The sequence below is a fragment of the Vulpes lagopus genome, chromosome 3, assembly GCF_018345385.1.
Source record: "Vulpes lagopus strain Blue_001 chromosome 3, ASM1834538v1, whole genome shotgun sequence".
Lineage (NCBI taxonomy): Eukaryota > Metazoa > Chordata > Mammalia > Carnivora > Canidae > Vulpes > Vulpes lagopus.
In genome coordinates, this window is record NC_054826.1 from 143371671 (window position 1) to 143397895 (window position 26225).

The 26225-nt window shown below is 42.1% G+C and overlaps 2 protein-coding genes and 1 non-coding gene across 8 annotated transcripts in view; 1 reads left to right on the plus strand and 2 right to left on the minus strand.

Annotated features, from left to right (window-relative positions):
- CNN3 (calponin 3) overlaps window positions 1-3903 on the plus strand; it is a 28558-nt gene extending 24655 nt beyond the window's left edge. Inside the window, exons 6-7 of the mRNA XM_041748792.1 lie at window positions 1280-1426; window positions 2747-3903. Of these exons, the coding sequence (XP_041604726.1) occupies window positions 1280-1426; window positions 2747-3088 (489 nt within the window). The 3' untranslated portion in view covers window positions 3089-3903. The remainder of the gene's footprint in view (window positions 1-1279; window positions 1427-2746) is intronic.
- Window positions 3904-4404: 501 nt separating this feature from the next.
- Window positions 4405-26225, minus strand: part of SLC44A3 (solute carrier family 44 member 3) — a 93478-nt gene continuing 71657 nt past the window's right edge. For 3 of the 6 annotated variants that reach the window (XM_041748787.1, XM_041748788.1, XM_041748791.1), the window contains exons 13-15: window positions 8516-8653; window positions 5892-6128; window positions 4546-4733 (exon numbers count right to left, since the gene is read on the minus strand). In XM_041748787.1, coding sequence (XP_041604721.1) covers window positions 4632-4733; window positions 5892-6128; window positions 8516-8653 — 477 coding nt within the window. In that variant the 3' untranslated portion in view covers window positions 4546-4631. Of the gene's footprint in view, window positions 4440-4545; window positions 4734-5891; window positions 6129-8515; window positions 8654-16500; window positions 16545-26225 lie in introns of those variants that run through there. The other 3 variants (XM_041748789.1, XM_041748790.1, XR_005986814.1) reach the window with 2 other exon arrangements.
- Window positions 8951-9057, minus strand: LOC121488441. The gene has a single exon (XR_005987070.1). It is a non-coding gene; the product is annotated as a U6 spliceosomal RNA (small nuclear RNA).

The following is a 26225-nucleotide window of genomic DNA, read 5'->3' on the forward strand; positions in this document are numbered from 1 at the left end:
GGACATGACAGTTGTTGCTCTAGAAAATGATTTCCCCCCACAGTTACATTGTCTTTAAGAAAATGTACTTTGTAAATTACTAAACGTTATTGACCAAATGAGGCAGTTTTACAAAGCCTTAATGCTAAAGCCATTTATCTACATGATACAGTAGCCAAGCGCTATTAAAAACAAAAACAAAAAAAAGCCAACCTGAACTAAGTGTTTTTTTGTTTTTTTACCCCCCTTCACATTGTTCCCCTGGAGAGTGTCACAAAACCACCACTGCTAAATGTCCAGTATGCTAAGGGCTTTACTACATCTGATACCTGCTTGATGCAGTGCCCCTCTGTTGACTGAATGTATATGAGGTGGATTTATTTTTGTACAGTACAAAATTGTATCTGGTAAGAAACTGGAAACCTGAAATTCAAAACCGTACTCAGTTGGTTAACTTATAACTTAACAAAAAGGAACTCTAGAGCAAGGTAAAAATGATAGACAAGCATTCAAAGATTAAGGAAAACAAATCAGGTTCTAAAACACTATGGTCAGTGTCCTCACAATTTTAAAGATGCACCTGCATATTTTTGTGTGTTTATCTGTTTGTATGCATGTGTATTTATACATACACAGATACATAAGATAAGTCTGGGTGGTAGGACTGCAGTGATTTGTCCTCTTCCCTTCCTTTTCAAGAAAAAAGATCAACAGAAATGGGTCCCCAACCAGTAGAATGATTGGGTATACTGGTTGGTCTTAAAGCCATATACTCAGTGGAGAAGAGAATTATTGTTCCTCTGAGCTTCACATTCCTCATTCTTTTTATGTGGCTCTTTTCCCATGAAGATGTTGGTGATTTTGGTGAAACTTTAAAGAAATCCTTGTTGAGCTGCCAGAGAAGACACCTGGCATTTGCAGTCACACTCTATACAAACATCTGTAGTAGAAAAGCCTAGTGCCTACCCAGAGAGTGCTCCTGTCCCTTTATATGGCTGAAGCAGGTACCTCTTAATTTGGTTATCTGTGCTATGAACAGTAGGGAGAAGAGGAGCAGAGGAAAATAATCATTCATAATTCTGCCCTCTTAAAAACTTGTTTAAATTTTTCTTTTTAAAGTGAGCACCCTGAAATTTGGGAAAGCATGGCGATTTTGTATCTAGCTAGCCTCAGCACAAAAAGGGACTTGTCAATTGTGCCCCTCTATCTTTTTTTTTTAGTAGAACGGAGAGTTTGGCTGGTCATACATGTTGTTGTTGACTTCTGATAATCAGTACTAATTTTATTTTTATCTTAAAAGATGGGAACCAACAAATGTGCCAGCCAGGCGGGTATGACAGCCTATGGGACCAGGAGGCATCTTTATGATCCCAAAATGCAAACTGACAAGCCTTTTGACCAGACCACAATTAGTCTGCAGATGGGCACCAACAAAGGAGCCAGCCAGGTAAGCAATGCCTTTTTGTGCTTGTAGCAAAGAGTACAGAAGGGTTATGTAAATTAGCATTTACTTCATTCTTTATTAACTAAGTTCAAAGGGTGGTTTTCGATTTATTTTTTTTTTATTTTTTATTTTTTTGGTCCTATGGTATATTTAGAGTACATTCCTTCAGGAAAGTAGGTTTTGCTGAGAAAGCAAAAAAAAAAAAAAAAAAAAAAAAATCAGAGGACTCTTTCTATAGTAATACAAGTATGGTGTGATTCATGGCTTTTTCTGGCAGTTAGAAGTAGAAGAGCCACCTTTCCACCTAACCAGAAGAAAAAAGATAAGTTTATTATAGCAAGTTTATTTCTTGATCCAAATCCAAGTAAATTGCTATACCTTGGACTTTTAATTTTTATAGGATCCCTTAATTAACTTGGGAGGTAAAACTATCTGGTGCTCTAAGAAGTACTTAGCTAGCATTCCTATTAAATGTGTGAACATATGTAGGTCGAACTGCAGGGTGGTGAGAAGGCCAGTACTCTAACACCCTGCAAGATGAAGTATTTCCTTGTTAAAAATAGATCAGCAGCACCTCCCAAGGAGGTTCCCTCAACCACTGGAGCACAGGCAGGTCTCCCATCCAACAAGAGTGGGGATAAGGTTTGAAGAAGCTCTTCCCTGATGACCTCAAGATGAGATTTATTATTTGCCCTTTCTGGAACGCGTCCCGCCACGTGGCATTGTCTCTCATAGCTGCCATTCGAGTCTGCTTTTTTTTTTTTTTTTTACCAATTAAATCTGGAAGTGTCTGCTTAGCAGAAATGCAGAAACGCGGTATGAGGTACCGTACTCACAGCTGGCTCTTTGAGATTCAGGTCTTTGAGGGCTGCTCAGTGTCATTTCTGGTGGCCGTGTGACGAGCTTCTGGAATGGGGGGGGACTGGAGAATGTATGTGGTCATAGTAGGGACTCACCGTACCTTCCCAGGCTGCCCCACGTTATGCTGTGTCTTTACGTTCTATCTAATCCTCTCCTAAATCCGAAGTGGGTGGGATTTTTCCACACTTGCAGATGAGAAACTTAAAGTCGGTTAGCTCGTTTTGAGGCAGTTTGACAGCAGAGCAAGGACTTGAAGGGAAGGGCTGATCTGGCCTGAGAGCCGGCGAATAGGGATTCTTAGGAAGGATTCAGCATCAGGACTGTTGGGTAAGCTCGCTTTGCCCCAGAAAACACGTCCCCCTCTGCATGTTCCCACTCACTGCGACTGCCCTAGTTGATGGGATGTTCGCAAGAACAGGCTTTAGCTGCGGCCTCAACTTCTGTCCTGTGTTCTAATCCCAGGCGGGGATGTTAGCACCAGGTACCAGAAGAGACATCTACGATCAGAAGCTCACACTGCAGCCAGTGGACAACTCGACAATTTCTCTACAGATGGGAACCAACAAAGTGGCCTCCCAGAAAGGAATGAGCGTGTACGGGCTGGGGCGGCAAGTATACGACCCCAAGTACTGCGCCGCTCCCACAGAACCCGTCATTCACAACGGAAGCCAAGGAACAGGAACGAACGGGTCTGAGATCAGTGATAGCGATTATCAGGCGGAGTACCCAGAGGAGTACCCCGGCGAGTACCCAGACGACTACCCCCGGGATTACCAATACGGCGACCAAGGCATCGATTACTAGGTCCCACCAGGAGCTCAGTATTTAGCCTGTTGTTTTTATTCAGTGAGAACCAAGCTAGCCTTGAGTGATTTTTATCTTGTCTTCCTAAAACACTATTATGCTTATTGTACCTGAAGGAAATACTGCCTTACATACATTCCCTCTTCCTTTCCCTGCCTCTTCCCCCAATAGCTGCCTTTAGTGCCGTAACAGTCCAGTCCCACAGCAGAAGCAATAACTCTCATATGAAGTTAAAAGGAACACTGTGAAAGGGGAGTACCTTCGTGCAGCCAGTTCTCTCATCCAAGACCTATGCATTTTTACGATCTACTTAATAAACTGGGATTTTCAGACAATAGGAAGCTTGTTCTTTTTTTCTTTTTCTTTCTTTCTTTCTTTTTCTTTTTTTTTTTTTTTTTTTTTTGCAGTCCCATATCTGGTTTCTACGTGGAGGACTAAACTCATGCTTTTAGCTAAATGTGGTCTTTGCCGACTAAATTTAAGACGCAGCGGTTTAAGAGATTTACATACCGATGTCTCCACAGTATTGTTTGCTAATCTTTAAATAAAGTCCTGATCCGTGTGCATTTGTGATTATATGTGTACTCATTCTCTTACCTGAACTGACCAGAGCTTTCCCGAGTGGGGTTTCTAAAGGAGCGTGTACAAAGTCGGCCTGCAGACAGTTGGGTCTGGGTGGTGCGTTTGCTTCCTGTTTGTGCCAATGTATCAATGTAGAGTTGCTCTGTTCTCTTCAACTGTATTTATTGCTGCGTTTCTCAGCATAAACTTATCCCATTGTATTTTTTATAAATAAATATTTTTTTTTGAACGTTCATATGAGCCACAGGCTGATTATTTTCTGGATGACGTCCAGACAGGTGAAGGCAGAGTTTTAAAAGGTTCCCCCCTCTCCAGGTACTGTTCTGAGACATTCCCTCGTTGCTTTACTTAATCCATACAACGTCACAGCCTATGTTTGAGACCGAGGCTTAGCAAACTGAAGGGATCTGCCCACGGTACACAGTAAATGACAGCCGAAATTCAAACTATTTTTTGAGCATCATGTGACCCTTGCTTATTCCATTGAGACTCAAATGCCTCAAACTCAACCCAAATCCAACTTGGAATAATCTTAAAATCATTCTGAGGACCATTGGTGAGGACAGGGTAGCAGTATTTTTTTTTAATTTTTTTTAAAATTTATTTATGATAGTCACACAGAGAGAGAGAGAGAGAGAGCGAGAGAGAGGCAGAGACACAGGCAGAGGGAGAAGCAGGCTCCATGCACCGGGAGCCCGACGTGGGATTCGATCCCGGGTCTTCAGGATCGCGCCCTGGGCCGAAAGTAGCAGTATTTTATATTCATATCCTAAGTGTATAAATATTAATAAGGAACCACTGAATTAGGAACAGGATCTACTATTATGGTTCTGGCCTAATGATGGTCAAACAATAAGGACAAAAATGAAGAAGAATAGGGTCCATCAACCTTACCATTTATTCTGTGAATGGCTCTGAGAAGAAGACCCCTTTCCAGGGACAAATAACTAATGGGCACCGATCACACAACAGCCTGGAGTTCTGTTCCCTCTTCGTTCCTTAATGAACTCTCCTCTCCCTGTGCCCTTGCTGCATTTAATTTGTTGATCCTTTTGACAAAACTCTGAAACACAAAAGAATGAGTGAGACCTTTTGGCACACTTTTTGGCAACCACTTACTTGACCATATCATTTAGGGGAATTCAATCCTTAAAGTTTTCCCTGTTGAATTAAAATATTTTAGGGGATAGATTTCCAAGTGGATTTTTAATCAGAAAAGTGCAAGTTGGGGAAAGAAGCCTTTGTTAGCTTCCTATCACCATCAGAAATAATTTCCTTAGGGTACATACAAATAAAGTGCTATTGTATGTCTATGTTTTATGTGGAAGAGGTTGAGAATATGTTTAATTTTAAAATAATAGAAGTGCATATTGAACTTAAGTGCCTGGCTGAACCGAGGAGTGCTCTGAATGCGTTTCAAAACCAGAGGGCTTTGGGGCCCCTGGCTGGCTCAGTCGGCAGAGCATGCGACTCTTGATCTTGGGGTTGTGGGTTTGAGCCCCACGGTGGGTATAGCGATTACTTAAAAATGAAATCTTAAAGAGCTTTTAACACCTAACTTTTATGGCAACAGTATGAAGGAAAATTTAGTATAAACGTCACTTGACTTAGACAACATGGAGACTTCATTCAGTTGTTAGAATATCCCTGTCTACACCTGATAAGGCAAATAAGCAACGACTGTGTTGGCAACAGCTGCCTGCTATTTCCAGATAGAAGCAGTATGGACTTGACAGGGTGTGGCTTTCCCTGCATCGGTGGGCCTCGGTTAGTAAGAGGCCTGAGAACTGCAGATCTGTGGATACTGGCAGAGGCCACACGTGCCCCCTGAAGCCCAGAGGGTCTGACGTGATGCTTGAGGAGGCAAGAAAGCTTTAGAGAGAGATCAACTGTTAAAGCCTCCAGACCACCCAAAAGGCCAAACCAAGCCTATGGCACCAAAGGGTCTTGGACTGCTGTGTCCAGAATACCTGCCCAAGGTCATGTAGTCTGTATTAATTGTTCAGCTTCACTTTTCTCCAGGGAGAAGGGTTCAATGAAGGAAGTGGGTTCAGTCTCAGGAAACAGAACCTGAATCTCCAGACATTTAGGCCTGTGGTAGAAGCCCACAGAGCCCTCCAGAAGAGAAAATGAGGCTATGAGCCTCCTTTATGTGTGAATCTTCTACACTTTGGAGATTTTGAGGGTTGAGATGGCAACAGGAAGTGAAATGTTTGCTTACCAAAAACTCCTGGTCCATAAAGTAGGGCTTTTCTGATGATCCATCATTTGTTTCCATATCAACAGCAAAACACAGGAGGAGTGCATCCAGCACAGTTTCAAACACAGATAAAAAACAATGGGCTACCAAGTAGGCAAAAAATGCCACCAGCAGCAGAGGGATTGCCCACACCTGGAGGGCACGGTTGTAGTTAAATGCCATCAGTCCTCCAAAAACAGTGAAACACACCACCAACACCTGTCAAAACAAGAGTTTGTTGAAAATATAAATTGGTTGGCTGGAATATTTTAGAAATTATTTTTGTTAGTTACAGGTAAGTTTATATACATGCGTGTGTGTGTGTGTGTGTGTGTGTGCATAAGTGTGCCCTGTTACAAAAAAATGCTTGTCAGAAAATATGGCACAATGAAAGTAAGAGAAAAAGAGCCATGATACCAAAAGGGCCCTTTGGAGGAGGGAGAAGAGGGCAGATGCATTTACATGTTTGCTGTGCCTGGTTTTTGTATTTATATAGACGGAATGATAGTCCAAAACTTTTAGTTTTTTCACTGGATACTCCTGTAAGCATCTTCATTTAAAAGCTTCTTAATAAGCGTCATTTTAAAATAATGGTGCAACAACCCACCAAGTGAATATACTGTAGTTTAGCATGTGATTTGCTTTACCCTGGGGATTAAAGTGGAAAGGTGTTTCAGTGCTGGTGTGGGGAGATAATACGATTAATCCAGGCTTTTGCCATATATAATAATTTCCAGGAACATAATTACAGACCTATGATGTACCTAATTCTTTAACAGATAAAATGAGGTCCGTCTGGAATCCCCATTGCCCTTGGATATCCTCAATGACGGACATGAATGTCTGAATGCTACTTCATTCAAGAAATACAGGAAAATGAATTACTGCCTAAAATAAAAGTCTTTTATAAAGACAAAGATTCTTTGGAAGTAGTTATTAGACAACATATGACCCACAGTCTTACCGAACTAACATAAACAGTATTATCCATTTAAATACAAAGATTATTTAGGCTGTTTAGAAAGGCATTTATCAGTTTGTACTTCTAGAGCTGTTGCATGAAAAAAGTCTCTGGGGCCCAGCTGAACCTTAAAATATATGTGCAACTAACATACCCCTGTGAAATCCATGCATGTTATAACTTGTTACTGACAGTTAACTCTGATATGCACTAGAGACCTTTACCAAAGGCCACAGAGGCACAAAATGCTAAATGAGCCATGAGTCCTCATTTGACTTTGGCCAGGTTACAACTGGAGACCAAGCTCTTGTTCACTTTGGGGCACCACTGAAGGCCTCAGCATTCATGTCTTTGAGGATGAATGGTTGGAAGAAGCTAGTGTGTCTAAGCTTGGAATAGTGAAGATGTGGTAGGAAGGTCAGGAGGTCTGTGGTCAAGAATTTGAAGGGCAGGCAATCAAGTGGAAGTGGAATCAGGCAAACAGGTGTGCAGGATTAGGCCTGGTGGGTGACAGTCACATGGAAAGGGACACATCATGTGGCACAGTGTAAAGAACCCTCAACTTGAAGCATGGTCAATGAGGGGCTATCCTACCACTTTCATCAATATTTTAGTTACTCTTCCCTACAACCTAGAAAGGCCATGTGTTCTCTTTGGTTCCGATATGAAGACTAAGGCTCGAAGTTGTTAAAGACCCCAAGTTCAGGGCTTGTCCTTTATACCACGAGATGATCTCTGTGATGCTTGTTCACTGTGCTGCATACAAGACTACCTATAATTTCCTGAAAAGCACTACTCAGTTGACAGCAGAAATGTACCTCCAGCTCTACCTGGGACGTTAACAATCTGTCTTTATATTTATGTACTGATTGCCCTTAAGTGATAGACTTTTTATTAGGTCCCAATACTACTTCCATATATTTTATGACAAAATCCCCAGAAAATACACCCATTTTACAAGGCTAGCAGTCTTTTCCTTTTTTTTCTTTTCTTTTCTTTTCTTTTCTTTTCTTTTCTTTTCTTTTTTCTTTTCTTTTCTTTCTTTTCTTTTCTTTCTTTTCTTTTCTTTTCTTTTCTTTTCTTTCCTTTTCTTCTCTTTCTTTTCTTTTCTTTTCTTTTTTTTCTTTACTTTTCTTCTCTTTTCTTTTCTTTTTTCTTTTCTTTGATTCTATTATTCATGAGAAACACTAGAGAGAGAGAGAGAGAGAGAGAGGCAGAGACATAGGCAGAGGGAGAAGCAGGCTCCATGAAGGCAGCCCGATGTGGGACTCGATCCCAGGCCTCCAAGATCATGCCCTGGGTTGAAGGCAGATGTGCAATCGCTGAGCCACCCAGGCATCCCAACATTTTCATTTTAGATGTGAAAAAGTGGGACTCAGAATGGTAGAGAGAATTGAGTATAGCTAAGAGCTAAGGGTTTGATTCAAATCCTGACTCCATTGGGAGATCCCAGACAGGTTACTAAGCCTTAGTATTCTCATCTGCCAAATAAGATACCTCAGAGGATTAAGGATGAGGGACACCACCCACCATGGAGTTAGCACTCAAGATAACTTCAAGGTTTTGTTCTTTCAAAACCTTGCTGTATGGTTTGATGTTGGGATCCCAAGTTCCTTTATTTAGTATTTTAGTGAAGACATCTCACCTTTCCTAGAAAAATTATGAAGTCTCCAAAGCAGTTAACAGACGTAAAATGATTTGAATTCTTGGATGAGAGTTTGAGCACATCTTGTGCTGATGTACAAAAATCGGTCCCGTTAATGGCAGTTGCAGTGTATGCATTCTGAAACAAAAGACAATGGTGGAAAAAAAAATGAGGATCATTATATTGTTTTAAAGATAATAAAATGACAATGCAGAATATTTGCAAAATAAAGAAAAATGGTTACACCCACCATCTCTACCTCTAAAAATCTTTTCATTTGCAAAGTCCCCTTCCGGTCTCTGGTTATGTACACATACATTTTCATATAGTTGCAGTAAATGGAAAAAATAACCAAGTATTTCTGGTCATTGTGGTAGATGGGACATCCCACTACAAACACATAGAAATGATAGGTGAAGAGTAAACTTTTTTTTTTTAAATATGGAATGCTTCACGAATTTGCACATCATCCTTGCACAAGGGCCATGCTAATCTTCTCTGTATCATTCCAATTTTAGTATATGTGCTGCCAAAGTGAGCACTAGTAAACTTTTTTTTAATGCACAACAGAGTTTGAAGGGAGAGAAAGGAAGTTCAGGTGCTACAAACATTAACCTTAGCAATTAATGAGAGCTGAATCCACAGGCGCAATGGGCAGGACTTAACCCCTTAGGATAAGAAACAACATTCAGGCCTTGGTGAGGAACTGAACTCGTCGTGGCACAAATTCAGACTCAACCAACCATCCTAGAAAAGTGGTACAGAAATACACAGTCTGCCTGGGGCCACTGAAATTACTAGAGTCTGGACAAGGGCAAGGCAAAACCACATCCTCGTAAGCCTGGGAGTGGGGGAGTCCCATAGACAACCACCCTTGAAGACAATGAAGTAATGTCATAAGAAAATGTCAGATGGCCCAAGGAAAAGAACGTCACAACAAAAAAGAGAATTTGTACCCTGAGAACAATCTGAAATAAAATATTCAAGAAAGTATGTTTAAATGCTAGGACAATGAAGGCTGGCTTAGGGTTGTAAGTTTGAGCCCCGCATTAGGTGTAGAGATTACTTAAAAATAAAATCTTAAAAAAAAAATAAAGATGCTAAGACAATGGAAAGAATAGTGACCATAAGAATGAACAGCTTGGTATGAAAAGTGAAGAGGCAGGGGCTCCTGGGTGGCTCAGTCGGTTAAGGGTCTGCCTTTGGCTCAGGTCATGATCCCTGGCTCCTGGGATTGAGCCCCACATTGGGCTGCCTGCTCACTGGGGAGTTGGCTTCTCCCTCTATCCATCCCCCACGGCTCGTGATTTCTCTCTCACTATCTCTCTCCAATAAATGAATAAAATTAAAAAAAAAAAAAGAAGTGAAGAGGCAAAGTCAAAAGCAAACTAAATAGGAATTCTAGAAATGAAAAAATATATAGTTTAAGTGGCACAGTGTCATTATTATATACTTGGCTTTTTTCCTTTATATAAAATAAGCATTTTCATGTTGCTTGATGGTTTTATACTTTTAATTTTAATAAATACATATTCTATCAGGTGTGTCTGTAGCACATAGACTATTTCAAATATTTTGCTATATTTTGCTATATAAAAACTATGCAGGGGCACTGGGGTGGCACAGTGGGTTAAGCATCCAACTCTGGATTTTGGCTCAGGTCATGATCTCATGGTCTGTAGGATCCAGCCCTGCATCAGGGCTCCGCACTCAGTGTGGCATCCGCTTGAGATTCTCTCTCCCCCTCTGCGTCTCCCCCCACTAACACACACTCTCTTTCTAAAATAAATAAATCTTAAAAAAAACAACAACAACTATGCAATAGACATCTTAATTTCTGGTTTTTGGATAATTTCTTAAAGATAAATTTCCAGAAATGGGATGATGAAGTCAAAAAGGAACACGTGTATATATTTGTGTATGTTTATGTTCATTTGAGAGGATTTCTTGGATCATTTTTCCAAAATATCTTCTTTTTACGAGTATATAATTTCAAAACTATCGATTTCTTTTTTTTTTAAAACCATCTATTTCTTATATTTCTCTTGACATCTTTAAAAATGCTATTTGCACTGCAGTTTATAGCACAGAATTTATAACTTCCCGGGGGGAAAAATAGATTATAATGCTACCTTCTTGAGTTTTGTCATTTCTTTCTGCTTAGGAAAAGGATGACAGTTTTTTATCTCATGATCTACAAATTAATCCTTTCCTATACCTGCTCAAAAGCATAGTAAGGAAACCATTTTGGAATCTATTGCAGTTAACCCACCTCTCAGTGCTGCAGGTCTTAATCCAAGAAAGTGATGGAGGAGACAGAGAAAAAGGGGTAGAACTGATTTACCAAACTCCCTCTTCACCAAGGCCAACTAGAGAGCAAAGTTTGGTTCTCAAAGACAAAAGCTGGGTACCCAGCTCCCCCCACAGGGTACCCTACTTGCTTGACAGGGGGTATCCTGTCAGATGTCAGATGAATTCCCTGCAGAAATGCCTTCATGATATTCGACAAAGAATTTCTGGCTTCTGACTTAGATGGAACGCATGTGAATTTTACTTTTAAAACCCCAAACTGGTTGTTGAAGAGAGCTGACCCCAGTTTGGGGACTTCAGTCTTGAGTAGGGATATGAAAACTGATTTGCTCATTATTTAACTAAACATCCTCAATCATCTAAGATTCTAAGAGCCCTGATGACCAATTCATTATCCTGATAATACATTTGTAGGGTGGGTAAAGAATAGCATTATCATTCTTTTATAGAGGCCAGGATCAAGGGCATTTCTCCAGATTCCCTGGTAATCTGAGAGACTTTTTTTCATTCTAACTTTCTGGACATTACACTATCAATTTTCACTGGGACAAAACGCTATTGAAAAGCAATGCTGTTGAAAAGCGTGGTAGTGAAGGTAAGCACAGGCTCCATAGCCAGTCTCTGGGTTCAAATCCCGGTTTTGCCACCAAGCTGGCTGTCAGTCTTGGGCAAATGGGTTTTACCACTTTCCGACTTCAATTTCCTCATTCATAAAGTGAGTTATAGCACGTACTGCAAGGGGGAGTTGGGAGGATTAAAGAACATATTCCCTATAAAGCAGTTATCAAAGCGCGTGGCACACAGAAAACATGTAGTAAACCAGGGACCTATTATCATCCAGGCCTCAGCAAGGATGACCTCATTTACAGATGGGAAACACAGGCCACTCTCAGCACTGAGGAGGTGTGGAAAGGACCCATGGTTTCTTTATCTGTAGGCTTTGATCCCTTGCACTCTCAGGGATCCAGGAAGGGGGGGACTTGCTTCTCAGACCACATTCCAGGGCCCAGCACGGTCTTTCTTTACAGCAGCTCAACCCCGTGCTACTCTGTGGCTTTCTTTGCTTTTAGGCTCTGTCCCCAACCTGCCACCCACTTCCCACCTTTAAACTGGGCTTCTTAGTGTACTTCCCAACTTATATGGGGGAATACAGTTTTTGCGAGGCCTTTTCCTGCCAATCAGTGCCTCATGGCCAATTTAGCACTACTGTTCATAAGCAATAAAAATAGATTTTGCTTCTTGGCTAAAATGATTAAAGGTTAAAATGGTAATTTCTCACACATGTGTTGACTCCGCAGATTTTTTGGGGCCCATAACCATTTATCTTTTCTCTAATGTATCATGCCCACTGAAAGAGGGCCTTAAAACCACTCTGACGGGGAAATTATATATGCCTTCCTGCAGTTACTACACCACTAGTATTTTACCACAAGGTTCAACCCTGAGTGCAACAGAGAGACCTAGAATTAATGTCAGAATGAATAGCCGGAGGAGGGAAGTATCACTCGAGACACAGGATATGGATTGAAAATTTCTGCAGTTTCAGCATTAGCTAATTTATACTTATTCTCAATAGAAGCTGCTTCCTTGTCAGGCATCCGGGAAATGGATTGCTCTAAATGTTCAGTGCGGTAAATTCTTGCTTGGAGCATTCGTCTGGGCTGTCCGAACTCGAGGTGAACATGCTAAGCTAATTTGCAGACCCTAACAGTAGGGGGAAAGGACTGCATATAGTGAGTGGGTAACACGTTGTTGTGTTGGTTGTGAAAGTTAGTCAGGAGGTCCTAAAAGCTAATCTTGAAGCAAGAAAAGAGGTAGTGGTTTCAGCCTCTTAATTTATTACCAGAAATATTGGGTGGGCATGTTTCAATAGTGTCCCCAAACAAGTGGATATTTCCATGTCTGGAAACCAAATGGAAGAGAAAGATTCCCAACTTGACAGTGGTAGCGCCTCAATATTTTATCTCCATTCTCATTCCCTGGCCTGAGGTTGAAGACTCCCTCCTCGAGGTGTGGTTTGATTAGTTTTCCTTTCATGGACTGTCACAAGCAGAAGGGGAGGGAGGGGGAAAGGACACAAACAAGGAAGGGCCTGCCTGGTGGTGAGGACTGGTGAACAGTGAGCTGTGACTCATGCACAGACGTGAAAGCAACATGGAGGAGGAGCACAGGCTGGGGGTGATGGGAAGGAAGGAGTGTGGGGAGGGGAGTGGTGAGGAAGACTTCAGAGAAGTGGCAGCTGGCTGGTCCCTGTAGGGTTGGGGGTGGGGGGCTGAGGCAGCAGCAAGAGGCTGTGAATGAGACCAAAGGGCCCAGAAGAGGAGTGTAGTAGGATATGGGCCAAGCGGAGCTGTGAGCCAGACCTTGGTGGGCCTTGAAATGCCCTGCTGTGGAGCAAGGGGGCAGACTGGAAGTTTCAGGATTCATGTCATTTTCAGCCCTTGCTTCTAGAGCTCTCCCAGGCTGCCCTGTGCTCTCTCAGGGCAGATCTCCCCTCATCACTATCTCCTGTTTAACCACAAAGCCTGTACCTCCTCTCACCTATGCATTTGGGGAGCCCCAAGCACCTCCATCATGCCTAGTGGGCCCTGCATAAGTTATGCATAAACGTGGTGCAGTCATCCATCCACTGAGCACGTGGCTGCCATTAGCAGTCATAAGCCAGGGGTCAGGCCCAAAGAAAATGAGCCCTTCTCTGGGGAGCAAATAAGAGTATTAGGAATTGTAATACTTGTAAGTACTCTTTCCAGGTACTCTGCTTCCCTCCACCCCACTTCAGGACATGCCCTAGCGACATGTCCTAGGGTGGTTCACAGTAGTCTTCATCTGAATTTGTTTCATAGCCTTTCTCCTTTTTCCTCTTTTTTCTTCTTCCTTTCTTTTCCCCATCTGTAGGCAAGTGTGAAGCTTCTGTGTGTAAATTAACGATAATAAAGAATAATGGCAAGCATTCATGGAGCACACACTACGTGCCATGCCCTCCCCCTGCCTTTTTTTTTTTTTTTAAGATTTTGTTAATTTATTCATGAGCGACACAAACATAGAGAGAGAGAGAGGCAGAGACACAGGCAGAGGGAGAAGCAGGCTCCATGTAGGGAGCCTGACGTGGGACTTGATCCCAGGACTCCAGGATCACACCCTGGGCTGAAGGCAGGTGCTAAACCGCTGAGCCACCCAGGGATCCCCTGCCATGCCCTATTCTTATTCTATATCCCCCTGAATGCGTTCACTCAATCATCTGCAACCCCCAACCGGATGATAAGCTGGTGAGGAAAGGGAAGTACAGAGAAGTTAGTAAGGTCGCATACCCCTGGGTGCACATATACAACCTGCGTTGCATCACTTACAAGAAGTAGATCTCTGACTCATTCAGGCCATCTGCAGGAAAACATCTACTTGGAGCTGTGCTCTGTGCTTTTCCTTCTAAAAGGTTCAAAATACTAAAGTGCTGTTCTCATGACATGTGTCATTAAAAAGGGCTAAGGATATGGCAGGATGGCCCAGCAGGAAGAGGTGGGGTTCCAAGCACGTTGCCTCCATACCTGGCTATGTGGCCTCCACTGAGGAATGTCACTTCTCGGTTGTCCCATCCCACAGCTTGTAAAATGTGCCTGCCTGCTCAAAAGTTCTGCACCAAAGATGCTTTATGCATGCGCTCTTTTTTGTAGTGGACCAGGCCCCCTCCTCTTATCATATTATATAATCTCATCTGTTTCTTATCACAGTTCAGTGAAATAATCACTGGGGGTATTATTGTTCCCATTTTACAGAAAATTCTAATCACTGAAGAAAAATGAAAAAGATGAAAGTATAGTTTTAAGCAACAGAAAAGCTGGATTATGTCTGTAATTTACTTTGAGAATTGTCCAAGGGCATTAATCGCACCTCTGACACAGAAAGAACATTTTGGCTCCTTCAGTTAAAACTGAAGCCAGCACAGTTCAGCCCTGTGTCCTTCATTAGCTAAGGGCAGCTGTTTGTCCTCCCCCTAAACTGAAGTGGTTCCTTCTTTTGGTGGACAAACTGTGAACCTGAAGTTCTATTGACTCTTCAAAAAGGTAAACAGAGTTTCCCTCCATATAGGCAGGAAGGCATGTGCCAAAAACCATGCCATGAATAGCCAGCTTTATTTCTGGAATGCCTTCCTAATAAAGTCCTGATATTTATTAACTGAAAGATACAACAAGAACTATGAAAACAAACTTGAGAAACGGGATGATGAATAAATAACCCTGGCATTCCGGCTTCCCTCAAAACTAAAGGACATACAGTGAAATCTGAGCCCAGATACATCCCCATACATCTAAGCATCCTTTCTTTGGATTGCAGTAAAAATTGCAGGAACCACCCCAAGCCAGTTTCATCTTGAGTTCTGTTTTTATCATAAACACATGCCCAGTGAAGCATATACAAACAGCCCCTGGGCCTTCCAGGACCTTGCATTCACCCTTCAGAGTTGTTCAGGAGTTCACTAGTCACTAGTTGCAAAAGTCCAATGAGATGGTGAGTCAGGGAAATTTGCCAGTCCCCTCCAGGGTTGGGGCCAGGTGGGAGGTGGATGGAAGAAGGAATGTGCCTTTCATGAGATCTGCTGCTGCCTATAAAGCCATGGCATTGCAGCCTTGTTGCTTTTTAAAATTTTATTTGCTTTTTTCCCCAATTTTTTATTTAAGTTCTAGTTAGCTAGCATGCAGTGTGTAATATTGATTTCAGGAGTAGAATTTAGTGATTCATCACTTACATGTAACACCTAGTGCTCTTCACAAGGGCCTTCCTTATTGCCTATCACCCGTTTAACCCATCCTCCCAATCATCTTCCCTCCTACACCCCTTGGTTTGCTCTCTATAGTTTAGAGTCTCCTATGGTTTGCTTCCCTCTTTTTTCCCCTTTTTGCTCATTTTTAGAATAGTGGCTTTATTAATATTATGCCCAGTATAAGAAAATCAAGAACAAAAAAAAAAAAAAAAAGAAATCAAGAACATAGAAAGAAACAAAGAAAAAAGCAAAGAAATCACTCTGATCTCACTCCTAGGAGATAATCATTTCCTAACATCATGTGGATCATACCCCAGCATTTCTCTGCAAATATAGCAGGCAGAGGGAAGAATGGATGGACAAGCATAAGTTACAAAATGAAACATACTCTATAAGTTGTTTTATTTATTTTTAAAGATTTTAAACTAATTCCTACATCCAATTTGGGGCTCAAACTCGCAACCCTGAGATCAAGGGTTGCATGTTCCACCAACTGACCCAACTATGCATCCCTCTATATGTTATTTTAAATATAAATGCTAGTGTTAATTTGACCTTAACAGAAAAAAGTGAAACTAAACTGAAAGTGAAGGAATATTTGAATTTCAGGCAAATCTATCTTCACAAATTAGCAAATTATTTCTAAAATCATTATTAAAAATGTTAAGAGATTGCTTTTTTTTTTTTTTTAACACCATGTCTCAAATTAGGCAGCATGGGTGGTGAAAGATGAGGAGGATGACCCCAGGGGATGACCATACACAAGAGCATTCCTTCAAGCTTAGAAGTAACTCTTCTGCCTAATTCAGAAAAACAAGAATGTCAAGCAAAATGAGGAGAGAGAGGAATATGCTCCAAATGAAAGAAAAAGACAAAACCTCAGAAAAAGAACTAAATGAAATGATAATAAGCAATTTACCTGATAAAGAGTTCAAGGTAATGGTCATAGAGATGCTCACCAGCCTGGAGAGAAGAGTAGAAAAACTCAGTAAAAACTTGAACAAAGAGATGGAAAATATAAAAAAGAACCAATCAGGGATCCCTGGGTGGTGCAGCGGTTTAGCGCCTGCCTTTGGCCCAGGGTGCGATCCTGGAGACCCGGGATCGAATCCCACATTGGGCTCCCTGCATGGGAGCCTGCTTCTCCCTCTGCCTATGTCTCTGCCTCTCTCTCTCTCTCTCTGTGTGTGACTATCATGAATAAATAAATAAAATCTTTAAAAAAAAAAGAACCAAAAAAAAAATTAAAAAAAAATAAAAAAAAATTAAAAAAAAGAACCAATCAGAGTTGAAGAATACAATAATTGAAACAAAAAACACAATAGAGGGTATCAACAGAGAGTAGAAGATGCAGAAAAAATGGTCAGTGACCTGGAAGACAGGGTAGTGGAAAACACCCAAGCTGAACAGCAAAAAGAAAAAAACATTTAAAAAATGAGGATAGGGTGCCTGGGTGGCTCAGTGGTTGAGGATCTGCCTTCAGCCCAGGGTGTGATCCCAGGTCTAGGAATTGAGTCCCACATCAGGCTCCCTGCATGGAGCCTGCTTCTCCCTCCGCCTGTGTCTCTGCCTCTCTCTGTGTATCTCTCATAAATAAATAAATAAAATCTTAAAAAATTAAAAATGAGGATAGGTCAAGGGATCTCTTCAATAGCATCAAGTAAACAAACATTACAGGGGTTCTAGAAGGAGAAGAGAGAGAAAGGGGCAAAAAACAGAACAAAACAAAACTTATTTGAAGGGCACCTGGGTGGCTCAGTTGGTAAGTGTCCAACTCTTGATTTCGGCTCAGGTCATGATCTCAGGGTTGTGACATTGAGTCCCATGCTGGTCTCCACACTGGACATGGAACCTACTTAAGATTCTCTCTTTCCTTTCCCCTCTGCTCTTCCAGCCCTCCTTAAACAAAATAACAACAACAAAATTTATTTGAAGAAATAATGGCTGAATGCTTTCCTAATCTGAGGAAGGAAACAAACATCCAAGTTCAGGAAGTACGGAGAGTGCCCAACAAGATGTACCCAAGAAGATCCACACCATGACACATAATTTATTGTCAAAGATTAAGGATAAAGAGAGAATTTTAAAAGCAGCAAAAGAGAAGCAACTAGTAACATACAAAGGGAGACCTCATAAGACTATCAATTGATTTTTCGACAGAAACCTTGCTAGCCAGAAGAAAGTGGCATGGTATATTCAAAGTGCTGAAAGGGAAAAACTTACAATCAAGAATACTCTACCCTGCAAGGTTATCATTCAGAATTGAAGGAGAAATTGGGAGTTTCTGAGACAAAGAAAAGTTAAGTGAGTTCATCACCACAAAACTGGTCTGACAAGAAGCATTAAAGTAACTTCTTTAAGTGGAGAATGAAAGACCATAGTTAGCAGAAAGTTATGAAAGGAAAAAATTTCACTGGTAAAAGCAAACATACAGTAAAGGCAGTAAAATAATTACTTATAAAGTTAATATGAAGGGTAAAAGACAAAAGTAGTAAACTCAATTATATCTAAAAAATTAGCTAAGGGGACTCAAAATAAAAAGATGTAAAATATAACAACGTATATATATATATAAAAGATTAGAGAGGGTAAAGAAGAAGTTATTTTAGAATATGTGTGAACTTAAGTGACTATCAATTTAATATAGACTGCCTTATACTTAGGATGTTATAATATGAACCACGTGGTGACCACAAAACCCTATAATAGATACACACAAAATAAAGTAAAAGAAAGCCAAACATAACAGTAACAAAAGTCACCAATTGCAAAGAAAGAGGGCAGGAGAAAAAGAACCAGAGAACAACTACGAGAACAACTAGAAGTCAATTAACAATGACAATAAGTACACATCTATCCATAATAACTTTACATATAAATGTTCTAAATGTTCCAATCAAAAGACACAGGGTGGCACAATGGATTAAAAACTAAGACCCATCTATATGCTGCCTAGAATAAACTCCCTTCAGACCTAAAGATAAATACAGACTCAAAGTGAAAGGATAAAGATACTCCATGCACATGGAAGTGAGGGGAAAAAAATAGCAATACTTGTATCAGATAAAACAGACTTTAAAACAAAGATTGTAACACTAGATAAAAAAAAGGGTATTGGATAATGATAAAAGGATCAATCCAACAAGAGGATTTAAAAGTTGTGAATATCTATGTATGTACTCAATGTAAGAGCACCTAGATACACAAAGCAGATATTAATAGACATAAAAGGAGAAACTCACATTAGTAAAATAATAGTAGAGACTTTAATACACACCTACATTGATGGATAAATTTCCAGGCAGAAAATCCTTAAGGAAACAATCTTTGAATGACACATTAGACCAGATGGACTTAAGAGGTATATACAGAACATTCTATTCAAAACCAACAGAATACATAATCAAGTGTACACATTAGACCACCAAACCAGTCTCAACAGATTTAAGAAGACTGAAATCATATCATACATCTTTTTGAACCACAACACTATGAAATTAGAAATCAATTATAAGAAAAAACTGGAGAAAATACTATTGGTATTTCCATAAGGAAAAGTATTTTTCACAGAACTAAGACAAATTATACAAAAATGTTTATGGAACCACAAAAGATCCCAAAGAGCTAAAGCAATCTTGAGAAAGGACAAAGCTGGAGGTATCACAATTTTAGCATTCAAGATATACTAGAAAACTATAATAATCAAATCAGTATGGTACTAGCACAAAAACAGACAATGGAATAGAGAGCCCAGACATAACCCACACTTACATGGTCAATTAATCGACAACAAATGAGGCAAGAAAATTTAATTGGGGGGAAAGACAGTCTCTTCAATAAATGATGCTGGGAAAACTAGAGAGCTATATACAAAAGAATGAAACTGAACCACTTGCTTACATCATACACAAAAATAAAATAAAATGGATTAAAGGCTTATATGTGAGACATAAAACCATAAAATTCCTAGCAGAAAACATAGGCAGTAATCTCTTTGACATTGGCCTTAGCAACGTGTTTCTAGATATGTCTCCTGAAGCAAGGGAAGCAAAAGCAAAAATAAACTATTGGGATTACACCAAAATAAAAAGCTTTTGTACAGTTAAGGGAGTAATCAACAACAACAAAAAAGGGAACTTACTGAAAGGGAGATTTTTGCAAATGACATATCTAATAGAGGGTTAGTATCCAAAATACTAAAGAACTTTTACAACTCAACACTAAAAAATCAAATCATTCAATTAAAAAATGATCAGAGGACCTGAATAGACATTTTCCCAAAGACATACAGATGGCCAACAGACGCATGAAAAGATGCTCAGCATCACTCATCACCAAGGAAATGCAAGTCAAAATCACAATGAGGTCTCACACCTGTCAGAATGGCAGGGATCAAAAAGACAAGAAACAAGCATTGGCAAGGATGTAAAGAAAAAGAAACACTTGTGTGCTCTTGGTGGGAATATAAACTGCTGCAGCTGCTGTGGAAAACAGTATAGAGGTTCCCCCCAAAATTAAAAATAGTAATGTCATTATCCAGTAATTGCACTATTAGGTATTTATTTTCCTAAAGAAAATGAAAGCATTAGGGGCTCCTGGGTGGCTCAGTAGGTTAAGCATCTGCCTTTAAAGCTCAGGTCATGGTCCTGGAGTCCTGGGATCCAGTCCCGCATCGGGCACACCGCTCAGTGGGGAGTCTACCCCTCCCTCTCCCTCTCCCACCTTCCTCCCCTACTTGTGCTGTGTCTCTCAAATAAATAAAAAATCTTTTAAAAACCTCACTAATTAAAAAAGATATATGCACCCCTATGTTTATTGCAGCATTATTTATAAGTGCCAAGATATGGAAGCAATCCAAGTGTCCACCAATGGATAAAGGAGATTATTACCCAGCTATCAAAAATCATCAGGTCTTGCCCCTTGTAACAACATGGACGGACCTAGAGGGTATTATGCTAAGTGAAATAAATCAGAGAAAGACGAATATGTATGATTTCACTTACACACGGAATCTAAAAAACAAAACAAACAAAAAGCAGAAACAGACCCTCAAATACAGACAACTGATGGTTGCCAGAGGGAGAGGGAGGTAACATGGCTGAGGGAGAGTGGGAGATACAGACTTCCAGTTAGGGAGTAAATAGGTCGGGGGCTGTAGGGCACAGCATAGGGAATAGAGCCAACGGTATTTATTGCATCAGTGTTGTATGGGGACAGATGGGAGCCACGCTGTGGCGAAGCAAAGCATAGCATACAGTTGTTAAATCACTACGTTGCACCCTCGAAACTAATGTAATACTGTGTGCCAACCCGACTTCAGTAATTATTTTTCAAAAAAAAAAAAAAAGAATTAAGATAGAGACTTAAAGGCAATTTTGTCTCCCTAGTGAGTAATTTCTAAAAAATAAGGAAAAAAGCAGGAGGAGGTTAGAGGAGGTGAGAGTCCCCTTCACACTTTGTCCCACCTCCTGATTTTAGTGAGTTTCATTATTAACCCGCACCTCACAGTGTCTGCGGGGTCCCTCATGATCCCTCTGCTGCAAATCGTGTTCCTTCAGCCAAGACGCTCTCACAGAGCCCCCTGCTCTCTCTGTGAAGCTGATATTTGTTGAATGATGAAAGATGCTTTTGGCAAACCCAAGAATGCTTCCAAATAATATTTCTTCATACAAAACCCAAAGTCACTCTATCGGTACATTTGTTCTTTTGGCAGAAAGTTAGGATTAAAAGGCACCCCCCTCCCCACATCACCCAGGAAAATCCTCTCATTTTACCGATGAGGAAAAGGAAATCTCAACATGCTAGGTGACCAGGCAAAGGTGACAAAAATGGAACATGGATTAGGTGTTCCTGGCCAGCGCCCCTTCTTCACACAAATCCAGAAAAAGCCAAACCAGGCAACTGCATCTTGCTGAGCCTGACCTGTCCATTTGGTGTGTGAGCAAGGCTCTGCACCCTGCCATGAAAACCCACCAGAATCACAGAGTAAGAATGACGTGCAGGATGCAGGGCTGTGAAGGAAATGCTGCCTTGGTCCAAGACACCCTTCACCATCGCAGGGGGCTCTCGCATCCATTCAGCTCATTGACCCGTGCACCGTCAGTGCAGGGACTGACCCAGGCAGAAGGGAGGCTGGATCTTCCAGGGGGCCGGATGGAGCTTGCACATCTGTGACATGGGAAATGCCTGCTCTGTTGTTTTGACTTCAGGCTTTATCAGATAGAAGATTAAATAGATGGGCCGTCCCGGGTTAGTGAAGACCACGGGTTTCCTGTCCCCCTCACCCTTCTCTTTGACAAGAAACTCCAGACAGCACAGTGAAGCCACTAAGGCCCCCGATTTGCAGTCCGATGGAGCTAACCCTCCTCGGGAAGCGCTGGGCCTGTTTCCTCGCTTGTACAAAGGGGGAAATACGACCTGATACACAGCATCCCCGAGAGGATAAACCCAGGCTGTGTATGTCAAATGTTTAGGGGGTGCCCTGCGTACTGTAAAAGCACAAGAGATGGCTGTTATTTATAGACTTTAGGAGGCGGGTTCTTTAGCACCATAAGAAAATGTCACGCTTCTCTGATCTGAAGCTCAGGACTGTCGAGCTGTAGAGAGGAGATGGAGCACAGAAATGGGCAAGTGTACATGTTTTCATATACCCTGTGGTTTTGGGAGATAGTTTTAAGTCACATGTCTGTCCTTCCCTGAACACGTTTTTGGGGGACACAGGGCTGGTGAGGCAAAGCCTGACCTGTATGAGAAAGGCCTGCTGACAGAGGGCCAGGTCGTCGACGGGAAGGTCACTGGTTGCAGAGAATGATTGTTGGTTTGTACCATAACCTGGTCCGGTTTGCAGCAAAAAACTCATAAGCAAAATGCATTTGCTTAAAGACACTATAATAACAGATCCTTTCTTCCTGAAGCTTCAGAAGACTATCCGACCTTCCCCTTTAGCCTCCTCTGTCCAAGGGCACTTCTCGGAAAGCAGTTTCCCTGGAAGTCGGTCAAGGTGGTGGTAGCACAGTCCTAGTGAGAACGGGTAGCTCTTGCCAGCTTGTATTTCTGTTTCCTTTAGTCCCTCCCTGCTACTCTTAGCAGAAGCCAGGGATGGTGCTGAGAAAGTTCAGGGCCTCCTCTTCCATCATCTTTCCATCCACGGACAAGGTTAGGGCTGGGGACAGGGCACCCAGCCAGGTCAGCAGCCTGTTGTTCTTGGGACCTCACCAAGTTTCTGGGTTGCCACCTTGATGGAGGCGGGACGTGGGCCTGGCAGACAGGCGGAGGGCGCCCTTCCCCGCCCCCACTGCTCTGCGTCCTGACGTCTTGACCAAAGCATCTGGCCTCAGCTGTCTCACAGCCTAAATGAATGCAAGTCTAGCAAATGCTCCTCCCTGCTCCGCCCAGACGCCAACTGAGGCATTCTGTAAAAGGCAAAGGCGGGGGAAGATGAACCCACTTGAAGAACTGTCAAAGCCTGGATCCGCTTGCCAAGACTCTTAGGAACTGCCTAGCCCCACCTAGATCAGGAAACAAATTGAACTAAATTCCCTGAATTGCTTCTCTTGCTAGTTTTCACAGCCCTTGTTTCTCAGTCATCTCTTGAGATGGGACTGCGAGTGGAAGGAGTGTCTGGGGGTGTGGGGGGGACACCTGGGTGGCTCAGTGGTTGAGCGTCTGCCTTCAGCTCAGGCCATGATCCTGGGGTCCTGGGATCCAGTCCCACATCCACCTCCCCACAGGGAGGCTGCTTCTCCCTCTGCCCATGTCTCTGTGTCTCTCATGAATAAATAAATAATTTTTTTTAAAGGAAGGAGTGTCCAGCTACCCCAAGTATATGTGCGATGGCTTCCTCTGTTCTCTTGACCCCTGTTTCTTTTCCCCGTGTACTTTCTCCTTTTCCTCTTCATCACATGCCCCACTCAGGCTCTGTGCTCATTCCCTTAGGTGAGGTTAGGAGGCTCTTGAGGGGTGGGGGCACGAAGACACCCAGTCTGCAACTCTTATTAGCTTTTGTTTTCCAAAATTTTAAGCTCTTTAAGCTCTTACCTACCAATGGAGAAGGTGAAGGAAGAGGATTCTCAGTTTGAACGAAATGTCTCAGAGTGCAGGTAAGCATGCAGTATTTCTTCCAACCCTAGATTAGAAAAGGAGACTCCCCTGGGCTGAAAGGAGGGAAAAGAGATCTGTAAGCCTGACCAGGAGTCCAGGTCTCTCTCTCTCTCTCTCTCTCTCTCTCTCTCTCTCTAGCAGAGCGTGGAGAGATGGCAAGACTCTGAAGGGAAGTGCCCACTCCTAGGGTCTGGGTTTGCCAGGGGGGAGGGGGCTCCAGAGACATAGGGCTTTCAGTGCTAAAACCAGAGCATTCCAGACAAAGTGGGAGGATTGGTTAACTAACCACTACATAGCCAGGCAGACAAGACTGTGAGGGGCCTTGCAAAAGATGCTGCTTCCCAAGTAAAGCCTAAAGATGGGATGCTATGGACAGAAAAGGGGAATGTCTCAAGGGCAACTCATGTGTACTAATGCTTGGGGATACCTGAAATTTCCTATAAGCCCATGCCGGGAGAGCCCAAGAATACCAGCTGATATTTACTGTCAATCCAGTGTAATGAGAGCTCAAGATTAGAAATTAGGTTAAGACACATGATACAGTATTTCCTGCACATCTGATTGTGTGACTGAGAGTCACAGCCATGTGGGAGTCAATCAAAGACGATAGGCAGAGGCCAGTAGCCAGAGCACCGTCAGATTCCAGCTTGTAGCAGAATGTGAATTAGTCACTGGGGCACTGAAGTGGCTTTTATTTCCTCAACCACTGGGACTCACACCTTTCAGGTTTTTCTCTATGAAGGCATCCTTTAGTCCCCGGGCAACAATCACTTCTTCCTCCCAACCAGTCTGAATCTCTAGAACAAGGACAACTGGAGGATGATAGTACAGGATTGTCCTCCCTGTTACTGTCTTGCTTAGAAAGGAATGGAAGAGAGGAGGGGAAGGCATGGGTTCAGAGGTGGGCATTCTGAGTCCTCTGACAGTAACTATTCCAGGGGCAGTCCCAGATGGAGAAAAATGACATCAGGAAACTTTCCATCATGGGAAGATTAGATTTGGGATACGAGCTACTTAATGGTTTAATTTCATTTCCCACACTAAATGAATTTGGGAAATGTTGAAGCTAATCTATAATCTTTACAATTTTTTAAGTTTTTACTTAAACTCCAGTTAACATGCAGTGTATCATTGGCTTGGGGTGTACAATACAGTGATTCAACACTGCTATACAATGGCCAGCGTTCATCACAAGTGCGCTCCTTAATCCCCATCACCTCTGGGGGGACGGGTTAAATAACGCTTACATTTCTCAAGCACTTAGGGTACTGCTGAGCACTTGAACTGTGAAAGTTCCTTTTATTCTGAACCACCTCCCCAACCCGGCCCCCACCCCAGCTGGGAATCCCAGATGATGGCGGGTCCAGCCTCAGTGGCCCGGCCAGCATGGTGCCCACAGCAGACATGAGCAGATGGGAAGGACACAGGAGTCCCTCTGCAGCTGCCACAGCCCCACATCGAATACTGTTCACCAGAGCGGTGTTTTCATGTGTTACCTGCTTCCTTATTTGTGAGGAAATTGGATTTTGCTAACCTCAAAAGTAGTTTCCATAGACCAGAGTTAAAAACACATGCAACCTCCCTCAGAATACTTGCAGGGTAGCTAGAGCATGCCACGGTGAGAAGGCCCAAAGAGCTTTAGGGGTTGCTTGATCTTGTACAGGATGCTCAGGCTTGTGAACACCATCGTATAGTAAAGCAAGTGATGATTTCTTGCAACAGATGACCTATGAACCAGTGTGGCTGGAAAAGGTCCTAATTGCCCTTGACAGGCAATGACACAATGGCCCGGGACTGCTGAAAAATGGGAGTGAAGAAGAAAATGAGCGCTAGATGCAGAAGAGAAGGGGCCGAATGGATTGCTGCGCAAGGTGTGTTTCTTCAACCTCAGGCCACATCATTTCTTATCTGCTGGTCATGGGTTTGGACTGGAATGCTGACTTTCCCTCACTATCACCCTTCATGAGGGGGAAGCCTGGGCCACTCTTAGCAATTCAACCGCTCCAAACAAGTCATTAATGCAATGGTCCTGGGAAGAGAAAGGTATATTTCGGGACTTCCCTATGGATGCTGTTACACTTCAAACTGAGCAGCCTTCGTGAATAACCCCAGGAGCTCCGCACTACTCTAAGTGCATAGGAAAGAATCAGAGCCCATCACTTAGTGGGCTGGTGATCATGAAAATGAGTTTCATTTATTCAGTACATACCTCTCTACATGCCAGGCATGAAACTAACAGTTTTGCAAACATTACCTATTAATTATCTCTAATAATCCTAGGAGATAGGTGTTGTTGTACCCAAGTTGTCTGGCACATGGCAGATTTCCAATATTTGGTGAATGAATGAATGAATAAATGAAAGTCACTAAACCCTCTCCTTCCCCTCACAAAAGAAACTGACACTTATAGAACATATGCTGAGCCAGACAGCATGCTACAATCTATGTACTGACTTAGTTGGCCTTCTCACTGCCTATGAGGTGGGTTTAAGAATTTTGCTTTAAATATGGGGTTTGTCCAATGTCACACAGTAAGTGGGAGAG